The following is a 22046-nucleotide window of genomic DNA, read 5'->3' as shown; positions in this document are numbered from 1 at the left end:
ACACTAACTCCTTGTTCCTTTTGTTGCAGGAGCAGCTGCAAAATCCATCTCCATAGCTCTGTTTGGGGTAGCTGCTGCAACCGGCATGATCCTCCCTGTTGGATTATTTGGTTGTTAAAAACAATATTCTGAAAATGTTATGTATCCAAAAAGAAAACAAATAAAAGGCTTCAAACGACTTATGAGTTGGAGTTTTTCAGTATAGCCTATCTTCTTTGGTGATCACTCATAGCCGAGTAAGATTGTCTTCCATAAACACGGTTTTAAGAAAGAATCCGTAGCCTATAGGTCTCAACTATGGGGCGACAAACCAAATCCCCGCATGTAGAAAATCAGCATGTCAGGGAAAAGGCTTGGCTTAGAATCGTCCATCCTGACCTGCTAGTAGCCAGCTGCTACGTGTATGGATGTTTGTGTGTTCTAATAGACAAATTGATTTGGAAATCTGCACCACTTCCTTGGCACGTGCCTAGTAATCTTTCAACATACCTCTCCGAAATATCTCTCTTGAGGCTAAGTAGCCACAGGTGTGGTTATACTTGATCTTAGCTGGAAGTGGTAGGTGGCATCAATTGCATATCCTAAACAAGCCCACATAAGGAATCTGCAAAAATTATTTATTAGACTGCCGGAAGGCTAGCAACATGGAAATGCAAGCCCGTAGCTTCATAGCACGCTAGTGAAAAAATATTTCCACCTACCAGACAGGGAAGGGGCAGCGTGGAACTGCCCCAGGTAGCTTGGGCGCCAGGCTAGCTGCAAACTGAAGGCAGCTGAGCAGATTCACTTGCCTGCCCTCCATATTGCCTTTGGGCAATGTTGTCGAATACAAAGCTGTTTCATGCTACTTCTGCTCTAGGGAAACTGTCACATAACCCAGGGACATTGAACTGATGGACCTCTGAATGTTGCTAGACTACAAATCCCATTATCTGTTGGGCCAGGTTAGGTATTTTTCCCACTCCTGCAGGCAAGAGGACCACACACACCTGTTGATGGGTGATGTCAGGTGAGTGGTCCTCCTGCCCACCTGTCAAAGTTGTCCCATGAGGAGGGGCAGAGATGCTTCCCTAAGCAGGATTGAACTGACGTGTGGTGGGATGTTCACTCCAGCTTCCTGCTGCCGTGTCTCTACCTGGCATCGCGTTGGGTGTGGCTTTGGGAAAACAGGCCTTTGCGGGACAAATGGGGAGGCCTGCAAGGCCAGCCCAGGGATTGGCAATGCCGGCTGGGCCTGAGGGGGGAGCTGGGAGTCCAGCAACATGTGAAAGCGGCAGCAGATTCCCTCTCCCTGGCACAGCCCCAGACTCGTGCTGGCCTGCCAGTCAGCTCATCTTCTGCACAGGGCTGGGGGGACACACTGTCCTCAAACTCTCTGCAACGTGCACTCTGAGCTGCCAAAAAAAAAAAAAACTTTACTCTTACGGTGGCCTGCTTTGGCCTGTTTGGGCTCTTACAGGAGGCCAATGGATGGTGTGTGGGGTTATGGTGTCCCCACCCCCTTCCCTCTCACACTCCCATGGCCTTGGATGAGGTATTTCGCTGCTGTTATGACGTCAGCAGAGCAACTAAAGGAGAGTTGGTGGCAGCTCCACATTTGCTCTGCAGAAGGCTTTGTGCTGAGCAAGCTCTGGAGCTTTCAAGTACGGGACTTCAGTTCTATTAACGCCACATTGTTAACTAAAATAACACACACACATCCTTCTTTTTGTAACATACACTATCTTCTCTCTCTCTGTTTTGTTTTCTATGTGGGTACTATTGCTTCTGTGTCTTAGCTTACTCTGTGTGCTTGTAATGTTTCAATAAATAATAATAACGATAATAAAAAGTACAGGAAACGACCATTCTCCGCCGTTAAGTTTCCCCGTCCAATCTGATCTGCTGTCTCCCACCCCAGCAGTGTGATAAACCCCATCTACTAAAGTTTGCATTGTTAGAGTGTCTTCCTTTCGTTTGTCCTGAATGAAAAGAAGCCTCCTGCGTCAGGCCAGTGCCCCAATCTGGCCCAGCGTCCTGTTTGCATAGCGGCCAACCAGGTCCAGGAGAAGCCACCAAGCAGGACCTGAATGCAAATCCACTTCTCCTGACTGCCTTTCTCAGCAACTGGTATAAGAGTCTGCTGGGTTCAGGCCAGTGGCCCATCTAGTCCAGCATCCCATTCTCACAGTGCCTTCCTGCTGGAAGCAGGCAAGCAAAAGTATTCAGAAGCAGTAGAGGTAAACCCTAGCGACCAAGATTAGTAGCCACTGACAGCTTTATCCTGCATGAATTGGTCTAATGTAATAATTCTCTCATCATTACCTTGTCTGTCTGTCTGTCAGGAAGGGAGATGAGCTCCAGTTGGTAAAAGAAACAAGCAATTCTGGCAGAAGGCCCTGGATAGAGCGAATTGGACCCTAACTGTCAAAGGGTGGTTTTATAGTTAGTTGCAGAAACTCACGCCTAGGGCCCAAATAATAGAATTGTAGAGTTGGAAGGGACCCCGGGGGTCATCTAGCCCAACCCCCTGCAATGCAGGAATCCTGCCCACAGCTGTCCCTGGATGGGCTCGAACTACCAACCTTCTGGTTAACGGCAAGACACACCGACCCATTGTGTCCCGCCGTCTCTAGCTGGCCCTTGGGACTCTGCCCAAGTCATACCTATCCATAGCTATCGGCCATTATGGATAAACGGAACTGCCATGTTCAGAGGCTGTGTTACCTGTAACCATTTATTTATTTGGTGTGGCTAAAGAACAGCATTTTCAGAGCTGCTGCCTCCGGACTCTGCTGCCTGCTGAACCAGACCAGTGGTCTGATCCCATATGGCTTTTTCTGTATTCACCAGGAGCTGGTTAATAATAGATCTGGGAACTGTTAATCACTGACACACCAAAGGTTGGATGACAGGAGGGCATCTGCTTATCCACCCTGGGGAGGTTCACTGAACCCCACAAAGGTAAAAAAGATCAAGTCTCTCCCCCCTCAACCCCAATTAATTTTGGGAGACTTGGGCCTTGTCTTAGCTAGTTTAAACCTGATCATGATGGGACAGGGAGCGATATTTCTAAAGAATTGTAAAAGTGCCTCTGTGGTTGTATGTCGAAATGTACACTCAGGCTCAAATCTGAACTTTGGTCACAATCTGCACATATAAATTTAGACTGGGCTGAGAAGGGAAGGAACTCCACAAGCTACAGGAACCCGCAGGTGGCAAAGCCTAAACTTGGGAGACTTAAGTAGCGGAGCAGAGGGGTAAGTACAACACCCATTTATTTTATTTATTCAAGCAACAGCTAATTAGGCTAATGAGAGCACAGCAAAGGCCAGTAACGCGAGATGAGCGCCCCAACCCCAGAGTCGGACACGACTGGACCTAATGGTCAGGGGTCCCTTTACCTTTAAAGGCACTGTGTGTAGCAGAAGCCAAATCCTACAATAACTTAGAATCAGAATTGTAGAGTTGGGAGGGACCTGAGGGTCATCTAGTCCAACCCCCCCCCTGCAATGCAGGAATCTAAACTGAAGCATCTATGGCAGATGGCCATCCAAACTGTGCTTAAAAAACATCAAAGGAAGGAGAGTCAATTTCCTTCTGTGTTTCCTGGTTCATACTAACCATCGTTTGCTGTGAAATCTGAAAGGGGGGAGGGGAGGGATGGACGACAACAACATATCACTGTAGTTCCGCGTTCAAATCACCCAGCACCCCTGATCGACTTTAACTGCAATACCTTAATTTTTTGGTATCCCACCAGAAATCAGCAATATTCTGGATGTGCCCTGGACAGGTTTAACCGACCTATGATTTTGGTTGCTCTAATAAAACTGTCACCCTAATAAGGATTTTGGAATTTTCCCTTTTTTGTGTGCTTGCCCCTCCTGGCATTAGACTTAGCTACTTGTGCATACTCCTAGTTATAGGCTGAAATTCTGAATCTAGACACATAAAAAAGCTAATCGCTTAAACGCGTTGTGAACTTCATACAGGGAAATCCCATTGGCGAAAGACAACCATCTGGTGTTACAGTGTTACAACGCATAAAAAGCGCTTTATCTTTACGAATGTAGCTGAGTCCATTATATAGTTACTCTGGGCATACTGCTAGTCTGTATCCAAAGAAACAGAAATAAGTTGCCATATACTGTAATGCATGAGACTATTTTTCCATCTAAGTCAGGACTGCTTATACTGCCTGGCGGTAGCAGCAGCTTTCTGTAGTCTCTTGCCATTACTGTTGGATCTCAATCAAGCAATCAAAAATAAATTTCGGACCACCAGTGATGGACTGTGAACCCTTTCTGCCGGCAAGCGTGGGTTCTGCCCACGAGGGTTCTTTCAAAGCTTCCATGTCTTCACACACAAAAAAACCTATGGAGTAGGTTCCACCGAGATTTGAACTCGGATCGCTGGATTCAGAGTCCAAAGTGCTAACCATTACACCATGGAACCTTACACAAGAGCCTTCCCTGGTTACGAGCTAATTAGCTACCTGGCTCTGCTACCTCGTAACCCCCAGAAAGTTAAGTGGTTTGGAGAAATAAAAGTAATTTTAAAAAAAGTTTCTTTAAAAAACAACAAGCTCAACAAGGGGCACGAGGAGGAGAGCGCATTCTCAGCTCAGGAGGGAAGGAGAATGAGCTAGGACTCCTGGGTTCTCTCTTCCTGGCTCCGATCTCAAGAATAGGAGATTTGGGAGGCAAAATGTCGAGGTGAGGGGTGGAGATAATGACTCTCTATGGGGAAATCGTAAGGAGGAAGGGGGTCAAGATTCCTGGGTTTACCTCCCACTGCCTTCCGCCCCCCCCCCGCAACAAAGTTTGGCCATCGCCCCCACGTGCCTCCATTCAAGGCCGGGAGGGAGGGAGGCAGAAGGGAGGCAGGGGGATCGGCCAATGGGGAGGGCGCTAACTCGAGTCGCCGCCTCCCCCGCGGAACGTCCCCCTTTTTCTCCTCCCACCAAAGGGGCTGCGCGCAAGAAACCTTCCCCCCAGCGCAGGGAAGGCAGGCGCGCCTCTTTTCGCCCCGTGATCAAGGGCCCGCCGGGGTAAAAGATCGCGTTGTTGTGGGGCTCAGAGAGCGTGTGAGAGAGGAGGCACTCCGCGGGACCCACAGGTAATCTCGATGGCACGCGGGGAACCAGGGTGGGAAGGCTGGCTGCCCCTTGCGAGATCCAGGGGCGCGTGGATCCCAATCATTTGCTCCGCGGCCGCGATCTGGTGGGTAGTAGGAAGTGCTTCTGCTCGGGATTCGAACTCTAGACCGCTGCGGGCATGTTGGGTATAACTAGCAGAGGCTATGTGTGGCGTGCGGAAGTTGTTGGTGAGTTTCCACTTCGCAGGGCTGAATCCAATCCTTCCCGGGATAGCTTCCAGGCTTCTGCAACGGTCCATCTTCAAGGTGCTACAGATTTATTAATTTTTGCTCCTGCTTATGTTAATTTTCGCATCCTTGTCAGAAATAATACCGAACCCGCGTGTGGGTTGTCCACACGTGATGATTCCTCGCTTGGAGAAAGGGCTGGTGAACAGAGGCATGCAGACGCAGCCCCGTGCTAGAGAGCAACATGTGATCCAAACACGACTTTTTTTTTTTTTTTAAAAAAGGGGGGGGGTTAGAAAAGGCCAGCCCACGATCATTTTACAAATTGGCCCGTGTGCCCCCTTTCACACAAATGCTTGTGCGCGTGGAGAGACAGCGTCTACCTGCAGGTTGTGGCTGTAGTCAGAACATGTGAGCAAGACATTTCTTGCTGAAATCGTATACAAGTTTATTTTCCAGTTACAGGATTTCAGCAGGCAGTTGCAGGGCATGTGCAGGCTGGAAAACTGTAGAATATCTGTTCTGAACCTTTTGCAGCCTCAAACAGTATTGAAAGTGGGAGCACATAATGTTACCATAATGAGCACAAATAACCGTGAATACACAATATAAAGAAGATGTCTGCAGTGGCCTTTAGGCACCAATCCCCTATTTCTTCTCTTTAGATAGCTTTATGGGCGACTAAAAGAATTCCTCAATCCACTTAAAATTAGCCAAAACTAACTAATCCTTGGCCCGTGTCCCTGAATTAAATGCATCCTCCTCCTCCCTTGGTTATCCTTGCCTCCGTTTCCCTCGTGCCTCATTTGGGTTGAATTTCAGACTGTAGAGTCTTTGGGGGCAGGGAACTGCCCTCTTGCACTTCATAAAACACCTTGGCGCTTCAATGAGAACGTTATTAATCATATTAATCATCAATAAGAGCATCGGCACTTTAGTCAGGACTTCAGTGATGGCAGTGACAGCAAAGTCCCAGCTAACTTTAGCTAGGTGTTTGTGGAAAGAATAAAGGATCGAGCCACGTTCACAGAGCCAATCTCTGCCGGTTGCACGTGGTGCGCGGTTTGCCGTTTGGTTCTCAGTTGCCGTTTGAGAGGCGGAGAATTGGGGGATGTTCCCCGAGCCTTTTAAACTTGGACGATGAAGCAAGAAATGTGATTCGGAGGCCACTGACCTATTTGCTTCTTCTTATCTCTGGGATATTTGGCTCCAGCGAGCTGGCCTTTGGGACATCTGTGATTAGAGCAAGGTGGATTCTGGGGTGGAGAGGGACGTTGAGAAAAGGGGGTGGGGGTGGGAAACTCTTGGGTTGATTCAGCCCACTCAGGGCCGGCTCACGCATGAGGCAAGGTGAGGCAACAGCCTCAGGCGGCAGGATCCACAGGGGCAGCAGATCTGCCCTCCAATGAATGCATTGCTTGCTGCCGCTGCCGCCGCCTCTACAGCGCCTCTTGGTAAATAGGAGGTGCTATTGGTCTTCTCCTACCCTTGTTCCCAATGGACATCTCCACCCTTCTTCCCTGGTGAGGAGAGCACCATTTTGTGGTTTGCCTCAGGCGCCAAAATGTCTTGGGCTGGCCCTGCCACCAAAGCCTCTTCATCTGTTCGCAGACACACACTGGTAAGCTCTTGTTGTCTGTATGCTCATTCCCCTGGCATCTTGCTCTGTGTCTTATGTCAAGGATGGGCAAGCTCTGGTCCTCCAGAAGTTGTGGGGCTACAGTTCCCACCATCCCTGGTCCCTGGCTGGGGCGTGGAGTTCAACATCCGGACGGCCACGCTTTCATGCCTTGAATCACGAACCTAGTCGACGCCTGGCAAGCCCTGCTCCCTCCGTTACTGTGGTCCTTCACCTGCCATGGGTCTTTTCCTGCTGTTCTGCGGCATCTGCTCCCTTTGCCCACCCTTCCTTTCCCTGCATGGCCTGGGTAGACCAACCTAGGAAGCTGAGTCAGACCCTTGATCCATCTAGCTCTATGTAGTCTACACTGTTGTTGTTCAGTCGTTCAGTCGTGTCCGACTCTTCATGACCCCATGGACCAGAGCACGCCAGGCACGCCTATCCTTCACTGCCTCTCGCAGTTTGGCCAAACTCATGTTAGTAGCTTCGAGGACACTGTCCAACCATCTCATCCTCTGTCGTCCCCTTCTCCTTGTGGTCTTTGTCCATGGAGTTTTCTTGGCAGGGATACTGGAGTGGCTTGCCAGTTCCTTCTCCAGGTGGATCACATTTGATCCAAACTCTCCACTATGACCTGTCCATCTTGACCTATCCATAGCTTCCCTGAGTAATTCAAGCCCCTTCGCCACAACAAGGCAGTGATCCATGAAGTCTACACTAGCTGGCAGCAATTCCAGGGTTTCAGACCCACAACCCTACCTGGATGCACCTTTTATGGAGGAGAGGTCTGTCGATGGCTACTAGCTGCAATGGCTGTGCTCTTCTGCCACAGTTGGGGACAACAGTGCTTCTGAATACGAGTTCTGGAAACCAGAGTCCTCTTGTGCTCAGATCCCGCTTGCTGGTTTCCCACAGGCCACTGTGAGAACAGGGTGCTGGATTAGATGGTCTGTTTGGCCTGATGTTCTTATTGAACCTTCTACATGCAAGGCAGTTTTACTGCCACAGACTTAGGTTCCTTCCACCAAGATTTCTTCCATCTCATTTTGTGTTGTTTTTTTTAAAAAGGAAAATGGAGGCCCCTTACAAAACGCCATCCCAAGCAGTCCCTCACGGTTGCCTTCTGTTCTTTCCTTGGCAGGACTCCGCCATGGGGGTCCTACACTACTACCAGCGGCCCAGCGAGGCGGACACTACTATGGGCACACTTCTGCATTCGGCCGAAGCCATCTTGGGTAATGGCGTCCAAGGGGTGCAGAAGGAAGTATGTTTCAACGTCAACTGGACAGGTACGAAAATGGGATACAGACTGTGTCTGGATTCTGATATGAAACGAATGGGGAGTTATGGAGGGAGGTGTGCATATTGATTCTTTTTTCCCCTTTTTGAGTGGGTAGAGGTTTGGCATGGGGCTGCCCCCCCCCACCCCTTCTTGTCGCAAAGCCAGTTGCCTCTTGGGTGATTGCCCTGTTGCATTGTGGGTAGCTACAATCTTTTCTCCCTTCTCTTTCCTCGCCAGGAGGAACACCCCCAAACTCTGAGGAGACGGAGATGCTGCTGTGGATCTTTGGTTGCCCTTTCGAACACGGCAACATCGCAACCAAGTCCTTCCTTAGCCCAACTCCTTCCGATCTGCTGATAGAGATCGGCCCTCGGTATGTCCTGAGCTGAGGGAAAAGCCACTCTGCTCACGTCCTATGGCAAGGGGGGAGAGAGAGAGAATGTGTGTGGTTTCAGGCATCCTGAACAGGCCTCAGGCTTACACAATTGTAGAGTTAAAAGGTACCCCAGGAGTCATCTAGTCCAGGGGTCAGCAAACCTTTTCAGCAGGGGCCCAGTCCACTGTCCCTCAGACCTTGTGCGGGGCTGGACTATATTTTGGAAAAAAAGTGAACAAATTCCTATGCCCCACAAATAACCCAGATATGCATTTTAAATAAAAGCACACATTCTGCTCATGTAAAAACACCAGGCAGGCCCCACAAATAACCCAGAGATGCATTTTAAATAAAAGGACACATTCTACTCATGTAAAAACACCAGGCAGGCCCCACAAATAACCCAGAGATGCATTTTAAATAAAAGGACACATTCTACTCATGTAAAAACATGCTGATTCCCGGACTGTCTGCGGGCCGGATTTAGAAGGCGATTGGGCCACATCCGGTCCCTGGGCCTTAGTTTGGGGACCCCTGATCTAGTCCAACCCCATGCACTTCAGGAATCTCAACCAAACTTCCAAGGAAGGAAAGTCCACCACCTTCCAAGCGAGTCAGTTCCCTTCTTCGTTTCCTGGTTCATGCTAACCATAGTTTTCTGTGAAATCTGAAGGGGGGGATGACAACATATCACTGTGGTTTGCCTCCAAACCAGAACTGGAAACTCTTGTTTAAGAACCATGGTTTGCAGTTTGTGTCTGGTGGCAAACCAATGGTTTTGTGGATTTTGATGTCAGGGCAAACTGGTTACTGAGAAGCAGAGTGAAAATCGGAGTACGTTGGTAGGAAGGAGTATCCCACCCCGATGCCTGATCACAACAGACAAACCATGGATTAGTTGTGATGTCTGAAACTCGGCCTTTACAGCTGAATCAAATGTTGTATGAAAGCTTTCATTTGCCAACTTAAGTTACTTAACCAACACTGTTGTTTATTTGTAGGCCACATCAAAATAGTTTGACATAGTTCGTTGTTAATATAAGCCACATGAAAACTTAAATAGTATAAACATTAGGCTAACAAAAACATCTATTAAAAAATGTACAGCAAAACTGAACTGTCTGCTAATAATTCATTACAAGGTCTAAACATAACAATGCAAAATGTAAGCCAGGCAACAGCAGAGATAATGCATCTCCAAAACAAAAACTTGACCTTAGACGGCAATCCCTAAACAACTCCCCACCCCACCCCAAAGGTCTCCAGGGATCCCAAACTGGATTGTCTCTGGAGTCAGGCAGGGTCCCTCACCTCCCAAGCCTGGTGAAAATAGAGCAGCCAAAGGAAGGAGCAGGTTTTGCTGAAACAAATGTTTTATGTTTGTAGGTTGAACTTCTCAACTGCGTCTTCCACAAACGCAGTGTCGGTGTGCTGGGCAGCCGGACTAGAAAAGATTGACCGAATCGAATGTTCCCGTCGATACCTTTTCAAGGTGACTGTGGGTGGATCTAAACACAGTGGATCTAAACCGCTATAAGATCGTTTTAACAAAAGGGGAAAAATCTCTATGGAAAAACGCGTTTTAAAAATTCCTGCTCTCTGACGCCATCTGGTATTGCATGTTTATAGCGTATTCAAATCGCTGTTTCTTTACTAATGTAGCTGAGTCCCAAGTGTGTTTCTGTCCCTTCTTGTGAAGCCAATACATTTCCCACTAGAATAATTATTTTGGCACAGAGTATCTCCGATTTACCGCCTCCCATGGCTCATCTTGGATGGAAGCTGTCTTCATGCTACACATGACTGCTTAAAGTGACATCACAGTGTGAATGTTACGTAAAACCCTTGGTGTGTTTTTTTTTTTATCTTGATAATTCTCTGTATGACGAAATTGCCACCGTGGACAATGCCATGATTTTATTGGCATTACGTGTGTTGTTATAATATTCCACCTTTTCTCCAAATAACTCAAGGTGGCATATGTAATTATCCCTCTCTGTTTTATTCTTACAACGACCCTGTGAGGTTGGTTAGGCAGAGGGGAAGAAGCTTTGTAGCTGAGTAGGGATTTGAAGCCCTGCTCCCTTGACCACTACACCAGCAGAGGTGGATTTAGGGGACAGTGACCGATTCGGTCACACAGGGCAACACAACTATTATTTAGGATGGAGCTTGAGAGGTGGAGGGTCGCTGAATTTTGGCATCACACAGGGCATGAATGAAATTAGAGACTCCAAGTTCTGTCCCTGACCCCCAACCTGGCACTCTTTTATCACACTGTTAATGTGGGGGGCTGAGAATGCTAAAGTGATACCTTAAGACTGGAGCATTTGAAAGTTTTCTCAGGAGAGGGAAGGGTGGCAGAGAGAGGCAATTTAGCTTCTTTCAGAAGAAGCGGCCACATGCTGAATGGCGTACCAGCCTGTTGGGAGGGAGAGCATGACTGAGTTCACGCTAAACAGGAACACTCCTGCTAGGAAGCGAGGGTGTGCTGCAATATTTTGTTGGAGGTTGAGCTTTCAGGCATAGGCAAACTCCCGGCCCTCCAGATGTTTGGGACTACAATTCCCATCATCCCTAGCTAACAGGACCAGTGGTCAGGAATGATGGGAATTGTTAAACTCATCTTTGATCCACTTGGCTGCCCACTCCCAAGATGATGATGATGATGATGATGATGATGATGATGATAAAAATAAATTTATTATTTATAACCTGCCCAACTGGCTGGGTTTCCCCAGCCACTCTGGGCGGCTCCCAACGTAATATTAAAAACACCTAACATCAAAAACTTCCCTAAACAGGGATTCCTTCAGATGTCTTCTAAAGTCAGATACCTGTAGTTGTTTATTTCTTTGACATCTGATGGGAGGGCGTTCCACAGGGTGGGAGCCACTACCGAGAAGGCCCTTTGCCTGGTTCCCTGTAGCTTCACTTCTCGCAGCGAGGGGATCGCCAGAAGGCCCTCAGAGCTGGACCTCAGTGTCTGGGCAGAACAATGGGGGTGGAGACGCTCCTTCAGGTATACTGGGCCCAGGCCGTTTCGGGCTTTAACGGTCAGCACCAACACTTTGAATTGTGCTCAGAAACATACTGGGAGCCAATGCAGATCTTTTAGGTCCGGTGCTATATGGTCTCGGCGGCCACTCCCAGTCACCAGTCTAGGATGGCGCTTAGGAACATTGCACTGACTTGCAGTCCTCTGGATTCGTTACGCCAGCACATACACAAGAACCCCATAGGGATTTGGAAATGTTTAACCTGATGGCTTCCACACCCATCTCTTTCAGTGCGGGCAACGGCCTTCGGCATCCCAGGAGGCCTCCCTAGCATCTACGCTGTATGATCGGATGACGGAACAGTGTTACCCAGAACCCATCAGCAGTTTTGCTATAGTCACCCGCCCTGAGCCTGTGTTCCACGTTGATATTTTGGGAGAAGGGAGACCTGCTCTGGTCAAGGCCAACAACCAGCTCGGTATGAATCAGTAGGGCAAAGCTGGGCTTGGATAGAGATGGAGGACCTTCAGTGGCTATGCTCTACCTCTCATGTTTCTGAATGCCAGCTTCTGGAAGCTAACTCCGAATTTATTATTGTCCGACCCTAGCTTGCATGAGCACAGCTTTGGCAAATACCTCCTCGGATCCTTTCTCCTTTTCACTTAGTTTGCAGAGACCCACGTGGATTTAGAGCAGTGTTTCCCAAACGTGGTTCTCCAGCTGTTTTTGGACTCCCAACTCCCATCATCCCTAGCTAGCAATGGGAATTGTAGTCCAAAAACTGCTGGAGAACCAAGTTTGGGAAACACAGATCTAGAGGGATTCAGCCTTCTGGTCTTAAAGGGTTTCGTAGAATTTTGGAGCTGTGGAAGAGACCCGAGGGTCATCTAGTCCAACCCCCTGCAATGCAGGAATCTCAACTCAAGTATCCATGATAGATGGCCATCCAACCTCTGCTTAAAAACCTCCAAGGAAGGAGAGTCCACCACCTTCTGAGGGAGGTGATAAAGCTGTGTTCGCCCCAGTCCGGGAGTATTCTGGCCCTACCTCTGAAAGTGGAAATCTGTTCTGTCCCAGTTTCCCTCGATTATGAGAAACAATGTTCTTTATTTGGCCAGGTTTGTGTGTATGTGTTTAGGATAAACTATAGATGCTTCTCTGCCTTACAGGTCTGGCATTTGATTCCTGGGACCTGGACTTCTACACTGACCTCTTCAAGAAACTTGGGAGAAATCCCACCAGCGTGGAATGCTTTGATCTTGCTCAGTCAAACAGGTGTCTGCTTGGATATGGGGTGCAGGGGTTGGGGGTGGGAGTGGGGCGGAAACTGGGAGAAACCTCCCTGCTTGAGGCACAGGGGCAGCTATCTTGAAGCATTGAGTTCTGCAGATTTTCACCATGTCCTGGTGAGAAGTATGCAAAGTTTTTATAAAGTAAAAGTTTTTAAACTGCAAGTTGCCTTGTGGGTGGGGGAGAGGGCCTTTTCGGGTCAAAAGTGGCTTCATATTTTTTTTGTTAAATAATTAGATGTTGGATAACCCTATGCCAGAGGCTTTCAAAAGTCCATGGCTCTCTTGACCAACTACATTCTTTCTGTGGCACCCCTGTGGGGCTCAGGAGCCCAGCTATGTCACCCCTTACCTTGAGAGCCAGTGTGGTGTAGTGGTTAAGAGCGGTAGACTCGTAATCTGGGGAACCGGGTTCGTGTCTCCACTCCTCCACATGCAGCTGCTGGGTGACCTTGGGCTAGTCACACTTCTTTGAAGTCTCTCAGCCCCACTCACCTCACACAGAGTGTTTGTTGTGGGGGAGGAAGGGAAAGGAGAATGTTAGCCGCTTTGAGACTCCTTCGGGTAGTGAAAAGCGGGATATCAAATCCAAACTCTTCTTCTTCTTACCTGCAGAGCTGGCAGCCTCTCACCCTTTTTCGAACACCCTCCCTTGTGGTGTGTTCCCTCAGCCTCCTCTCCTCTCCCCTCTGCTTGGGAATCCTCCGGGCAGCTGATCCCGCTGACCCTGGTCTCTGAGCTGCCCCCCCCGCCCCAAAGAGAGATGCCTCCTCACACTGCCCCATAATGGCCTAGGACTTGTCTGTCCATTCCCAACAGCAAGGGCTGGCTGACTGGGGTCCCTCACCCGCTTGCTTGCTTACTCTGAGGCTGCCTCGGCTCCTGGCAACCGGCACCCCCTGGCCAGCCCCAGAGGCACCATTCGCCTGCGGAGCTTGTAGCCAGGGCTGCTGCAACAAACAGCCGTGGAAGCCTTTGGGAGGTAGAAATGCAAGAAGGCATCAGAGGAGGGAAGGAAGGAAAGAGGGACAGAGGTCAGTGTTGTTGGCGGCACCCCTGACCATCATTCAAGTCACCCCAGGGTGCCACGGCACACTGGTTGAAAACCACTGCTCTATGCTACCTCTTCAATCCAGAGGAGCGATTGGTGAACAGTTGATGGGGATGATAACAGGAAGGGGCTTATTTCAGCTTCCCATAGGCATCACTCTGGGAAACGGGATGCTCAACCATAGAATCATAGAATTGTAGTAGAGTTGGGAGGGACCCCCAAGGGTCATCTAGTCCAACCCCCTGCAATGCAGGAATCTCAACTGAAGCATCCATGGTAGAAGAAGAAGAAGAAGAAGAAGAAGAAGAAGAAGAAGAAGAGTTTGGATTTGATATCCCGCTTTATCACTACCCAAAGGAGTCTCAAAGCGGCTAACATTCTCCTTTCCCTTCCTCCCCCACAACAAACACTCTGTGAGGTGAGTGGGGCTGGGAGACTTCAGAGAAGTGTGACTAGACCAAGGTCACCCAGCAGCTGCATGTGGAGGAGAGGAGACGCGAACCCGGTTCACCAGATTACGGGACTACCGCTCTTAACCACTATGCCACGCTGGCTTCCAACCTATGCTTTAAAACCTTCAAGGAAGGAGAGTGCACAACCTCCCAAGGGAGTTTGTTCCTCTGTCGAACAGCTCTTACCGTCAAAAATTCTTGCTGATGTTTAGTCGGAATCTCCTTTCTTGGAACTTGAAGCCATTGGTTCTAGTCCTACCCTCTGGAGCAGGAGAAAAGCAGCTTGCTCCATCTTCCTCGTGACAGCCTGTGAGATATTTGAAGATGGCTATTGTATCTCCTCTCAGTCTCCTCTTTTCCAGGCTAAACCCGCCTCTTCTTCCTGCAGCGAGCACAGTCGCCACTGGTTCTTCAAGGGGCGCCTCGTGGTGGATGGACAGGAGCTCAAAGAGTCCCTCTTCGAGTCCATCATGAAGACCCAGGAGCGGAGCAACCCCAACAACGTCATCAAGTTCTGCGACAACAGCAGGTGGGGGTCCTTGGGAACCGGCGGGAGGAGCGGCTAGCCTGCAAAATGGCGGCTTCTACTCCCCTGTCACTGTCCTGGGAGCAGAGAAGAAGCAATGGGGCTGGCCTAGAACAGAGGTGGAGAACCTGTGGTCCTCCTTGATCTGGTTGAACTACCATCATCCCCAACCGTTGGCTGAGGCCGAGGGGAGTTGGCATCCCAAATTGTCTGCATGGACCCAGGTTCACAACCGCTTCTGAGCCAACTCATAAGGCCTGGCTGGGGACCTGGTCACTCCAGATGTGGGCAGACTCTTAACTCCCATCATGCCTGGCTTTTGGCCTTGTTGGCTACGGTCAGTGGGAGTTGGGAGTCCCTTCCCGTGTGTGGCTTTCGGTGTCCGTGTGGCTTCTTCTTTTTTAGTTTTTTTTTTAAACTTTTCAAATTTATTCATTTCATTAATTTTACAATCCGTTTAACGTTTCAAAATTTGACTTCCTTCCCCCTCTTTCTGCAATTCCTTAAAATTTATTTTTTCATACCCTCTGCATATCCAAATTCATTTAATTTACTCATTTAATTATCTACTGAAAGTTATATACTCTTACAAAACTGCAGATTATTACAATAATGCTGCTCATGTTTTTATCTGTTTACAATTTATCTGAAAATATTCAATAAAAACATTTCCATTCTTTTATGAACAGTTTGTTATCTTGATTTCTTATTCTTCTGGTAGGTTTCACCATTTCTGCATATTCCATAAGTTTTTGTATCCATTCTTCCTTTTCTGGGACTTCTGCTTCTTTCCATTTTGGGGCGATTAACATTCTTGATGCTGTAGTAGCATACATAAATAAATTTCTATACAATTTTGGTAGTTCTGTCCCTATAATTCCCAAAAGAAAAGCTTCTGGTTGGGTTTTTTTTTAAAGTTGTTCTGAACATCTTTTTAAAGTCATTATATATCATTTCCCAGTAAGGTTTAACCTTACTACAAGACCACCTCATGATAAAAAGAACCTTTTTTCCCTTTACATTTCCAACATTTGATTTAGATTTATACGTTTTTGCCAATTTACTTGGTGTAAAACGAAGGCCGTGTGGCTTCTTGAAGCTGAGCGTGTGTGTTGTCTTCCCAACACAGTGCGATCCAAGGAAGGGAGGTCCTCTCGATGTGGCCCAGAGACCCATCTCGCGCCAGCCCCTTTGAGAAGCGGACCTCCACCCGGCACGTCATTTTCACAGCCGAGACCCACAACTTCCCTACTGGTGAGTGGATGGGAAAGGGGGCATGGTCTGAAGGGCAGGGGGCTTATTTCTAGTGCATCGCAAATTCCTCAGGCACGTAGGCAGGCAGGCACCCCTGTTGACCACTACTGCCTCAAAACAAATGACCGTCTCCCTTGCATTGACAGAGTCGGTGAATAACCTGCCTGGGTGCTCCGTGGAGGGAGTGCATTTGTGTGGGCTTTGACGTTGCTTTTAAACTCTCCTTGCAGGCGTTGCTCCCTTCAGCGGTGCCACCACTGGGACTGGCGGGCGGATCCGCGATGTGCAGTGCACAGGCCGCGGGGCCCACTATATCGCTGGCACTGCTGGCTACAGTTTCGGCAATCTGCTCATTCCAGGTTAGTAGCGGTGGCTTGGGCCCAGCATCCTGAAAAGGCAGCCGCGGAAGGATGTTTTGCTTGGCAACAAATGGATGGGTGTTCTACAGGTCGTCCCCCCCCCCCGATTCCTTCCTCTCTCCCTTCCGAGTCTCCGCTCCCATCGTTCAGCCCGGACCCTGAGGTCCAGCTCTGAGGGTCTGGTGGTTCTTGCATCTCAAGAAGTGAGGTTACTTCTTGTGATTGGGGCGGGAGATCATGGAGGGCAAAAATCGGCCCCCTCAATATGGGCGGCTGAAGGCCATCCTGTCCCCTATACCTGGCCGGTGTCCCTGCCAAGGCAGCAAGGTGTACATGCACAAAGGTGATTTGAAGCAGCCCTAGGCTACGGGAGAAATCTGTCCTGTTCTTTCCCCATTCCTCTCTGCAGGATACACTTTACCCTGGGAAGATCCGTCCCTGCTGTATCCGGACAACTTTGCTCCGCCTGTGGAGGTTGCCATCAGAGCCAGCGATGGCGCTTCAGACTACGGAAACAAATTTGGGGAACCTGTCCTGGCAGGTGAGATGTGGGGGATATTTGGCCCCTTTTCCACTTCCGAGGTTCAGTGTCCGGCTGGTTGGTTTGTTTCTTTCTTTGAAACCGCGGCATCCTTTAGCAACAACTTAGGGCAGCTGAGAGGCCAAAGCGAGGGAGAAAGAGGAAGGCCGTGTGTTTGGAAATGTGAGAAAAGCCCCCCATCACCTGTCTTCCAGGTTTTGCACGGTCTTTCGGGCTCCGTCTGGCAAATGGCGAACGGCACGAGTGGATCAAGCCCATCATGTTCAGTGGTGGCATTGGAGCGATGGAAGATGCCCATGTCCGCAAGGAAGCCCCACAGCCTGGTAATTTTTATTTAATTTAGCCTGTTTTGGAGATTGCACTTGCTGTGGTACTCATGCTTCTTCAATGCATCTAAAACACATTGCTCTTTATTCCTTCAGCGCTAATGCTTTTGCTTTCAAAAATGATTCATCGATCGATTGACAGTGATGAATTTACCGATCTGTTATTATTAGTAGTAGTATTTATTAAACTTATTAGTTGCTTTAAAAAAAAAAAGACGTAACTCAAAGGGACTCACGAAAAGAAATAAACAACACGTACATTTGAAAATCAGCACAAACGTTTAAAACGCATTCACGTTTTTAAAAGGCAAAGCTAAACTTCTGACCCGCTGAAGGAGGCCACTGACCATTAAGGGCAAAAAGCCTGGTCGCAAAGGAATGCTTTTGCCTAGCAGCTAAAGATGGTGGTTCCAGGTGTATCTCCATCACTGAAAAGTCCAGTTCTTGTGTTCTTTGAACCTCCCATGAATGGGGCGTTCATAGAGAAGGAACTCAGATGATGATGATTGCAGGAACCGGGTCAGTTCATAATAATGAGTGCTTGCTTATTCTGCAAAAATGTGTTATGCTACCTCTGTCGAGCTTGGGGAAGTTAAAGAGCTGCTGAAGCATCTGCTCCCGTGGAAATCCCACCCTCCAATCACTTGCGTTCTGATATTTTACCAGATGCTCCCAAGGAGTCATGAGGACTAGAGCCTTTTTTTTTCTTTGAAAGAAAACAAATCACAGTTGAGATGCTCAGAATGTTGAATTTGGACCAGAAGTTAGATTCTTTCTTTCTTTCTTTTCAACTGTACAATTGCGACTTAAGTTCCCATTTCCTCCTTAGGTATGGATGTCGTGAAGGTTGGAGGCCCCGTCTATCGGATTGGGGTTGGTGGAGGAGCTGCTTCCTCCATCCAGGTAAGTTGGGCATTGCCTTCTGCTCCTCACCTTTGCAGGTGAAGGTGGCATCTCCCTATCAAAGCCTTAAGGCGAAGGTTCGGAGATGCAGGTACCTTTTAGGATCCCTGGGCAGCAGAGGCGTAGCGAGGTGGGTGTGTCGCCTCCGAGGGGGGGGGGGTAACAAAATGCTGCGCGGCACTCAACGTCTGTGAGAGATGCAGCGGCTTTGGTGCGCGCAGGCTTCCTGCTGGTGAAACTGTCCGCCTGCCGGCTCTACCTCAGCTGTAAAAACCTCAACAACTTTGGCTCTTTAATAATAATTTAAAAAAGAAATAAAAGTCAAACCATTTTTGCAGGCAAATAAATAAATAAATTTCGATGTTTGGTGGTGGTGGGGTGACGACAAGAAATTTTCCGCACCGGGTACCACCTGACCTTGCTACGCCACTGCTGGGCAGCAGGCCCTCCTTATTGGCCTCATTCCTTGGCCGCCTTCTTAATTGGCGATTGCCGACAAAGCTAGCACTTCCCTCCGGGAAGCCCTTCACACCTGCAAATGCTCCCTGTGTGTGCAGGTGCAAGGGGACAACGCCAGCGAACTGGATTTTGGGGCGGTGCAACGTGGCGACGCCGAGATGGAGCAGAAGATGAACCGGGTGTTGCGAGGCTGCGTGGAGAGCGGGGAAGGCAATCCCATCTGCAGCCTGCACGACCAGGGCGCTGGAGGCAACGGTGAGCGGCTTTTGGGAATGTGGCTCTCGCTTTCCCCCCTCCTGAGTGGTTTGATTTGGGCCACATGCCACAGCTGAAGAGCGTTTGGACCTTACGGCGAAGGGGAAACTTGCAGGATGAAGAGCAGAGCGGTTTCTAGTGGCTCAAATGTGGTTGAACAGGATATTTCCTTTGTGATGTTAGGGGGCCAGGGAAGGGCCGTAGCTCAGAGGTAAAACCCCCTGCTTCGCATGCAAAAGGTCGCAAGTTCAATCCCCAGCATCTCCTGGTAGGACTAGCAATGTCCCTTTGCCTGAAACCCTGGAGAGTCGTCACAACAATTCTGAGCTAGCTAGACGAAGGATGTGACCGAGCTAGATGGATCAAAGATTGGACTCAGCAGAAGGCAGTTTCCTGTGTCCGTATGTCCCTAAATTTCCCTTTGACCACAAAGGTTATGGGATGACCTTAAGACAACCCCCCCACCCATAGCATAGCCGACTTCACTATAAGTATTCTATACCTGCTTGGTACATTAACTGGCTCATTGGCCTAAGGGTTTGATTCTTGTTCTGGGTGCAAGAGGTCCTAGGTTCAAATCCTGCGTTCTGGTTTCCCACAGGTCTCTGGTTGGCCACTGTGAGAACAGGATGCTGGATTTGATGGGCTATTGGCCTGATCCTGCAGGCTCTTCTTATGTTTACATTGTTACAAAGAAATTACGTTAACTAAGCGGCAGTAAATGATTTGTGAATTGCAATGGTTTTGTTGCCTGGATGCTCTTGGAAGAGGAAATGGAAGATGAGAAGGTAGTCTTCGGCCATCAGGGGTTCCCCCAGGGAATGAATGGCTGCACTTAACCATTCCCCCCACCTCCAAAGGTTGTTGTTTAGTTGTTTAGTTGTGTCCGACTCTTTGTGACCCCATTGACCAGAGCATGTGAGGCACTCCTGTCTTCCACTGCCTCCCGCAGTTTGGCCAAACTCATGCCAGTCGCTTCGAGAACACTGTCCAGCCATCTCATCCTCTGTCGTCCCCTTCTCCTTGTGCCCTCCATCTTTCCCAACATCAGGGTCTTTTCCAGGGAGTCTTCCCTTCTCATGAAGTGGCCAAAGTACAACTCTACCTGCATGGATAAGGACAGTGTTCTTCAACCTTGAGTCTGCAGATGTTGTTGGACTACAATTCCTATCATTCCTGATCTTTAGTGTTATCTATCAGGGACAATGGCAGTTGTAGTCCAGCAGTATCTGAAGACCCAAGGTTGAAGAACATGAGATAAGAATGTTTTGAGCTGGGTGCGAACAATAGGCCATTGACGGATAATTTTCTGGGTGATAATAAGTTTGGAAGAATTATAGTAGCTGCTACCTCCAAGGATTTGTGTGTGTGTGTGTGTGTGTGTGAAAGTATTTCCAAAAAAACCAATTTGCTTTCTGTTGTAGGGAATGTGCTAAAGGAACTGAGTGAGCCAGCCGGGGCTGTCATCTACGCAAGCCGCTTCCAGGTCTGTTTCTCATTTATGACTTTCCTACAGACACCAAGCTCTTGTTTCTTCTGGTCTACCATCCATTATATCTATTTATTACTCACCCATAGATGTTTCCCTGTTCCTAAATGCACAGAGCAGGGAGCAGTAGATTTAAAAACAAACCCATGCAAACAGAAATCTGGAAAAATCCCAGATTAAATCTAGAGCTGTCAACCTTCCTTTTTTTGCATTGGGAAACGGCCATAGCTGTCAACTTTCCCTTTTTTTGCAATGGGAAATGGCGCTGGAATAAGGGAATTTCCCGCAAAAAAGGGAAAGTTGACAGCTATGTCTACATCTGGGTGGAGAACCTCAGACCTGAAGGCTAGAGGTGGCCCTCCAGGTGTATTTGTCTAGGCTGCATCCTCTCTTTCCCAGCCAGCGCGTCTGGCTTAGCACCCTCCTGGAGTGTTTTTGCCTGGCTGGAATGTGCCCTTGAACTCTTGACAGCATAAATAAAAACATAGTAAAACATCAAGCATTAAAAACTTCCCAATAGAGGGTTGCCTAAAAGTTATGTAGTTCTTTATCTCCTTGACATCTGAAGGGAGGGCGCCATCGCCGAGAAGGCCCTCTGCCTTCTCAGTTCTTCGTCATTCAGTTTCTCTCTTTCTTCTTCCTTTTCCCAGCTAGGCGATCCCACGCTGAGCGTTCTGGAGATCTGGGGTGCCGAGTACCAAGAAACAAACGCCCTCTTGCTACGCCCTCGCCATGCAGATTTCCTGCGCCGCCTTGCCCGCCGAGAGAGGTGCCCTGTCGACTTTGTGGGCAAGATCAGTGGCGATGGACGGGTATGACAGCGGGAGCCAGGGGAAGAGGTGGAGAGAATAGGTGAAACAAACCATGGAGACTGCCTTGATGTGGGAAGGCCCGTGCAGAAAGCCATGGGCATTATTTGGACATAACAATAAACTACACTAGCGGCCAAAATTGTGGAAACCTTTTGGAAAAAAGTCAAAACAAAATAAAATAAAAAATTCCTTCCAGTAGCACCTTAGAGACCAACTAAGTTTGTTCTTGGTATGAGCTTTCGTGTGCATGCACACTTGTTCAGTGTGCATGCACACGAAAGCTCATACAAAGAACAAACTTAGTTGGTCTCTAAGATGCTACTGGAAGGAATTTTTTTATTTTATTTTGTTTTGACTATGGCAGACCAACACGGCTACCTACCTGTAACTGGAATTTTGGAAAAAGTGTATTTCTGAGCTTTGATGGCTCATAACCTCACTTTTAATTTGGAGCAATGCCATAAAATTATATACCAATGGAAAGATAATTTAATGAAGAATGCGATGCAACAAGGTTTGTTCCGTTATCTGTATTCTATCATAAGTTATAGCCGAATAACCAGAAAAGGGAAGCACAACTTTCCTTCATTTGAATGTAGCCAGTGAGCAGGAGTGTTTAGAGAGCCAATCAGGTGTTATGAACCATCAAACCTCAGAAAGACACTTTCCCCAAAAGGTTTCCACAATTTTGGCCACTAGTGTCCAGTTGTGGGAACTAGCTGCAGCCGAGACCCTTGGGGTCCTG

The 22046-nt window shown here is 48.4% G+C and overlaps 2 protein-coding genes and 1 non-coding gene across 5 annotated transcripts in view; 2 read left to right on the top strand and 1 right to left on the bottom strand.

Moving 5' to 3' along the window:
• Positions 1 to 189, top strand: part of LOC117059252 — a 31095-nt gene extending 30906 nt beyond the window's left edge. Inside the window, exon 19 of the mRNA XM_033170857.1 lies at positions 30 to 189. Within this exon, the coding sequence (XP_033026748.1) occupies positions 30 to 118 (89 nt within the window). The 3' untranslated portion in view covers positions 119 to 189. The remainder of the gene's footprint in view (positions 1 to 29) is intronic.
• A 2704-nt stretch (positions 190 to 2893) lies between these two features.
• PFAS (phosphoribosylformylglycinamidine synthase) overlaps positions 2894 to 22046 on the top strand; it is a 37243-nt gene continuing 18090 nt past the window's right edge. Inside the window, exons 1-15 of one of the 3 annotated variants that reach the window (XM_033169301.1) lie at positions 2894 to 2943; positions 8070 to 8217; positions 8448 to 8583; positions 9973 to 10078; positions 11877 to 12063; positions 12755 to 12860; positions 14766 to 14906; positions 16033 to 16157; positions 16388 to 16516; positions 16926 to 17057; positions 17252 to 17380; positions 18213 to 18286; positions 18844 to 19000; positions 20425 to 20486; positions 21140 to 21301. In XM_033169301.1, the coding sequence (XP_033025192.1) occupies positions 8079 to 8217; positions 8448 to 8583; positions 9973 to 10078; positions 11877 to 12063; positions 12755 to 12860; positions 14766 to 14906; positions 16033 to 16157; positions 16388 to 16516; positions 16926 to 17057; positions 17252 to 17380; positions 18213 to 18286; positions 18844 to 19000; positions 20425 to 20486; positions 21140 to 21301 (1785 nt within the window). In that variant the 5' untranslated portion in view covers positions 2894 to 2943; positions 8070 to 8078. Of the gene's footprint in view, positions 2944 to 3157; positions 3240 to 4962; positions 5101 to 8068; positions 8218 to 8447; positions 8584 to 9972; positions 10079 to 11876; positions 12064 to 12754; positions 12861 to 14765; positions 14907 to 16032; positions 16158 to 16387; positions 16517 to 16925; positions 17058 to 17251; positions 17381 to 18212; positions 18287 to 18843; positions 19001 to 20424; positions 20487 to 21139; positions 21302 to 22046 lie in introns of those variants that run through there. The other 2 variants (XM_033169302.1, XM_033169300.1) reach the window with 2 other exon arrangements.
• On the bottom strand, positions 4366 to 4437 carry TRNAQ-CUG. Its single transcript has one exon. It is a non-coding gene; the product is annotated as a tRNA-Gln (tRNA).

This window comes from Lacerta agilis, chromosome 14 (genome assembly GCF_009819535.1).
Source record: "Lacerta agilis isolate rLacAgi1 chromosome 14, rLacAgi1.pri, whole genome shotgun sequence".
NCBI classification, from domain to species: Eukaryota; Metazoa; Chordata; class Lepidosauria; order Squamata; family Lacertidae; genus Lacerta; species Lacerta agilis.
The sequence above is the reverse complement of the archived record's forward strand: the minus strand, read 5'-3'. Positions and strand labels throughout refer to the sequence as shown.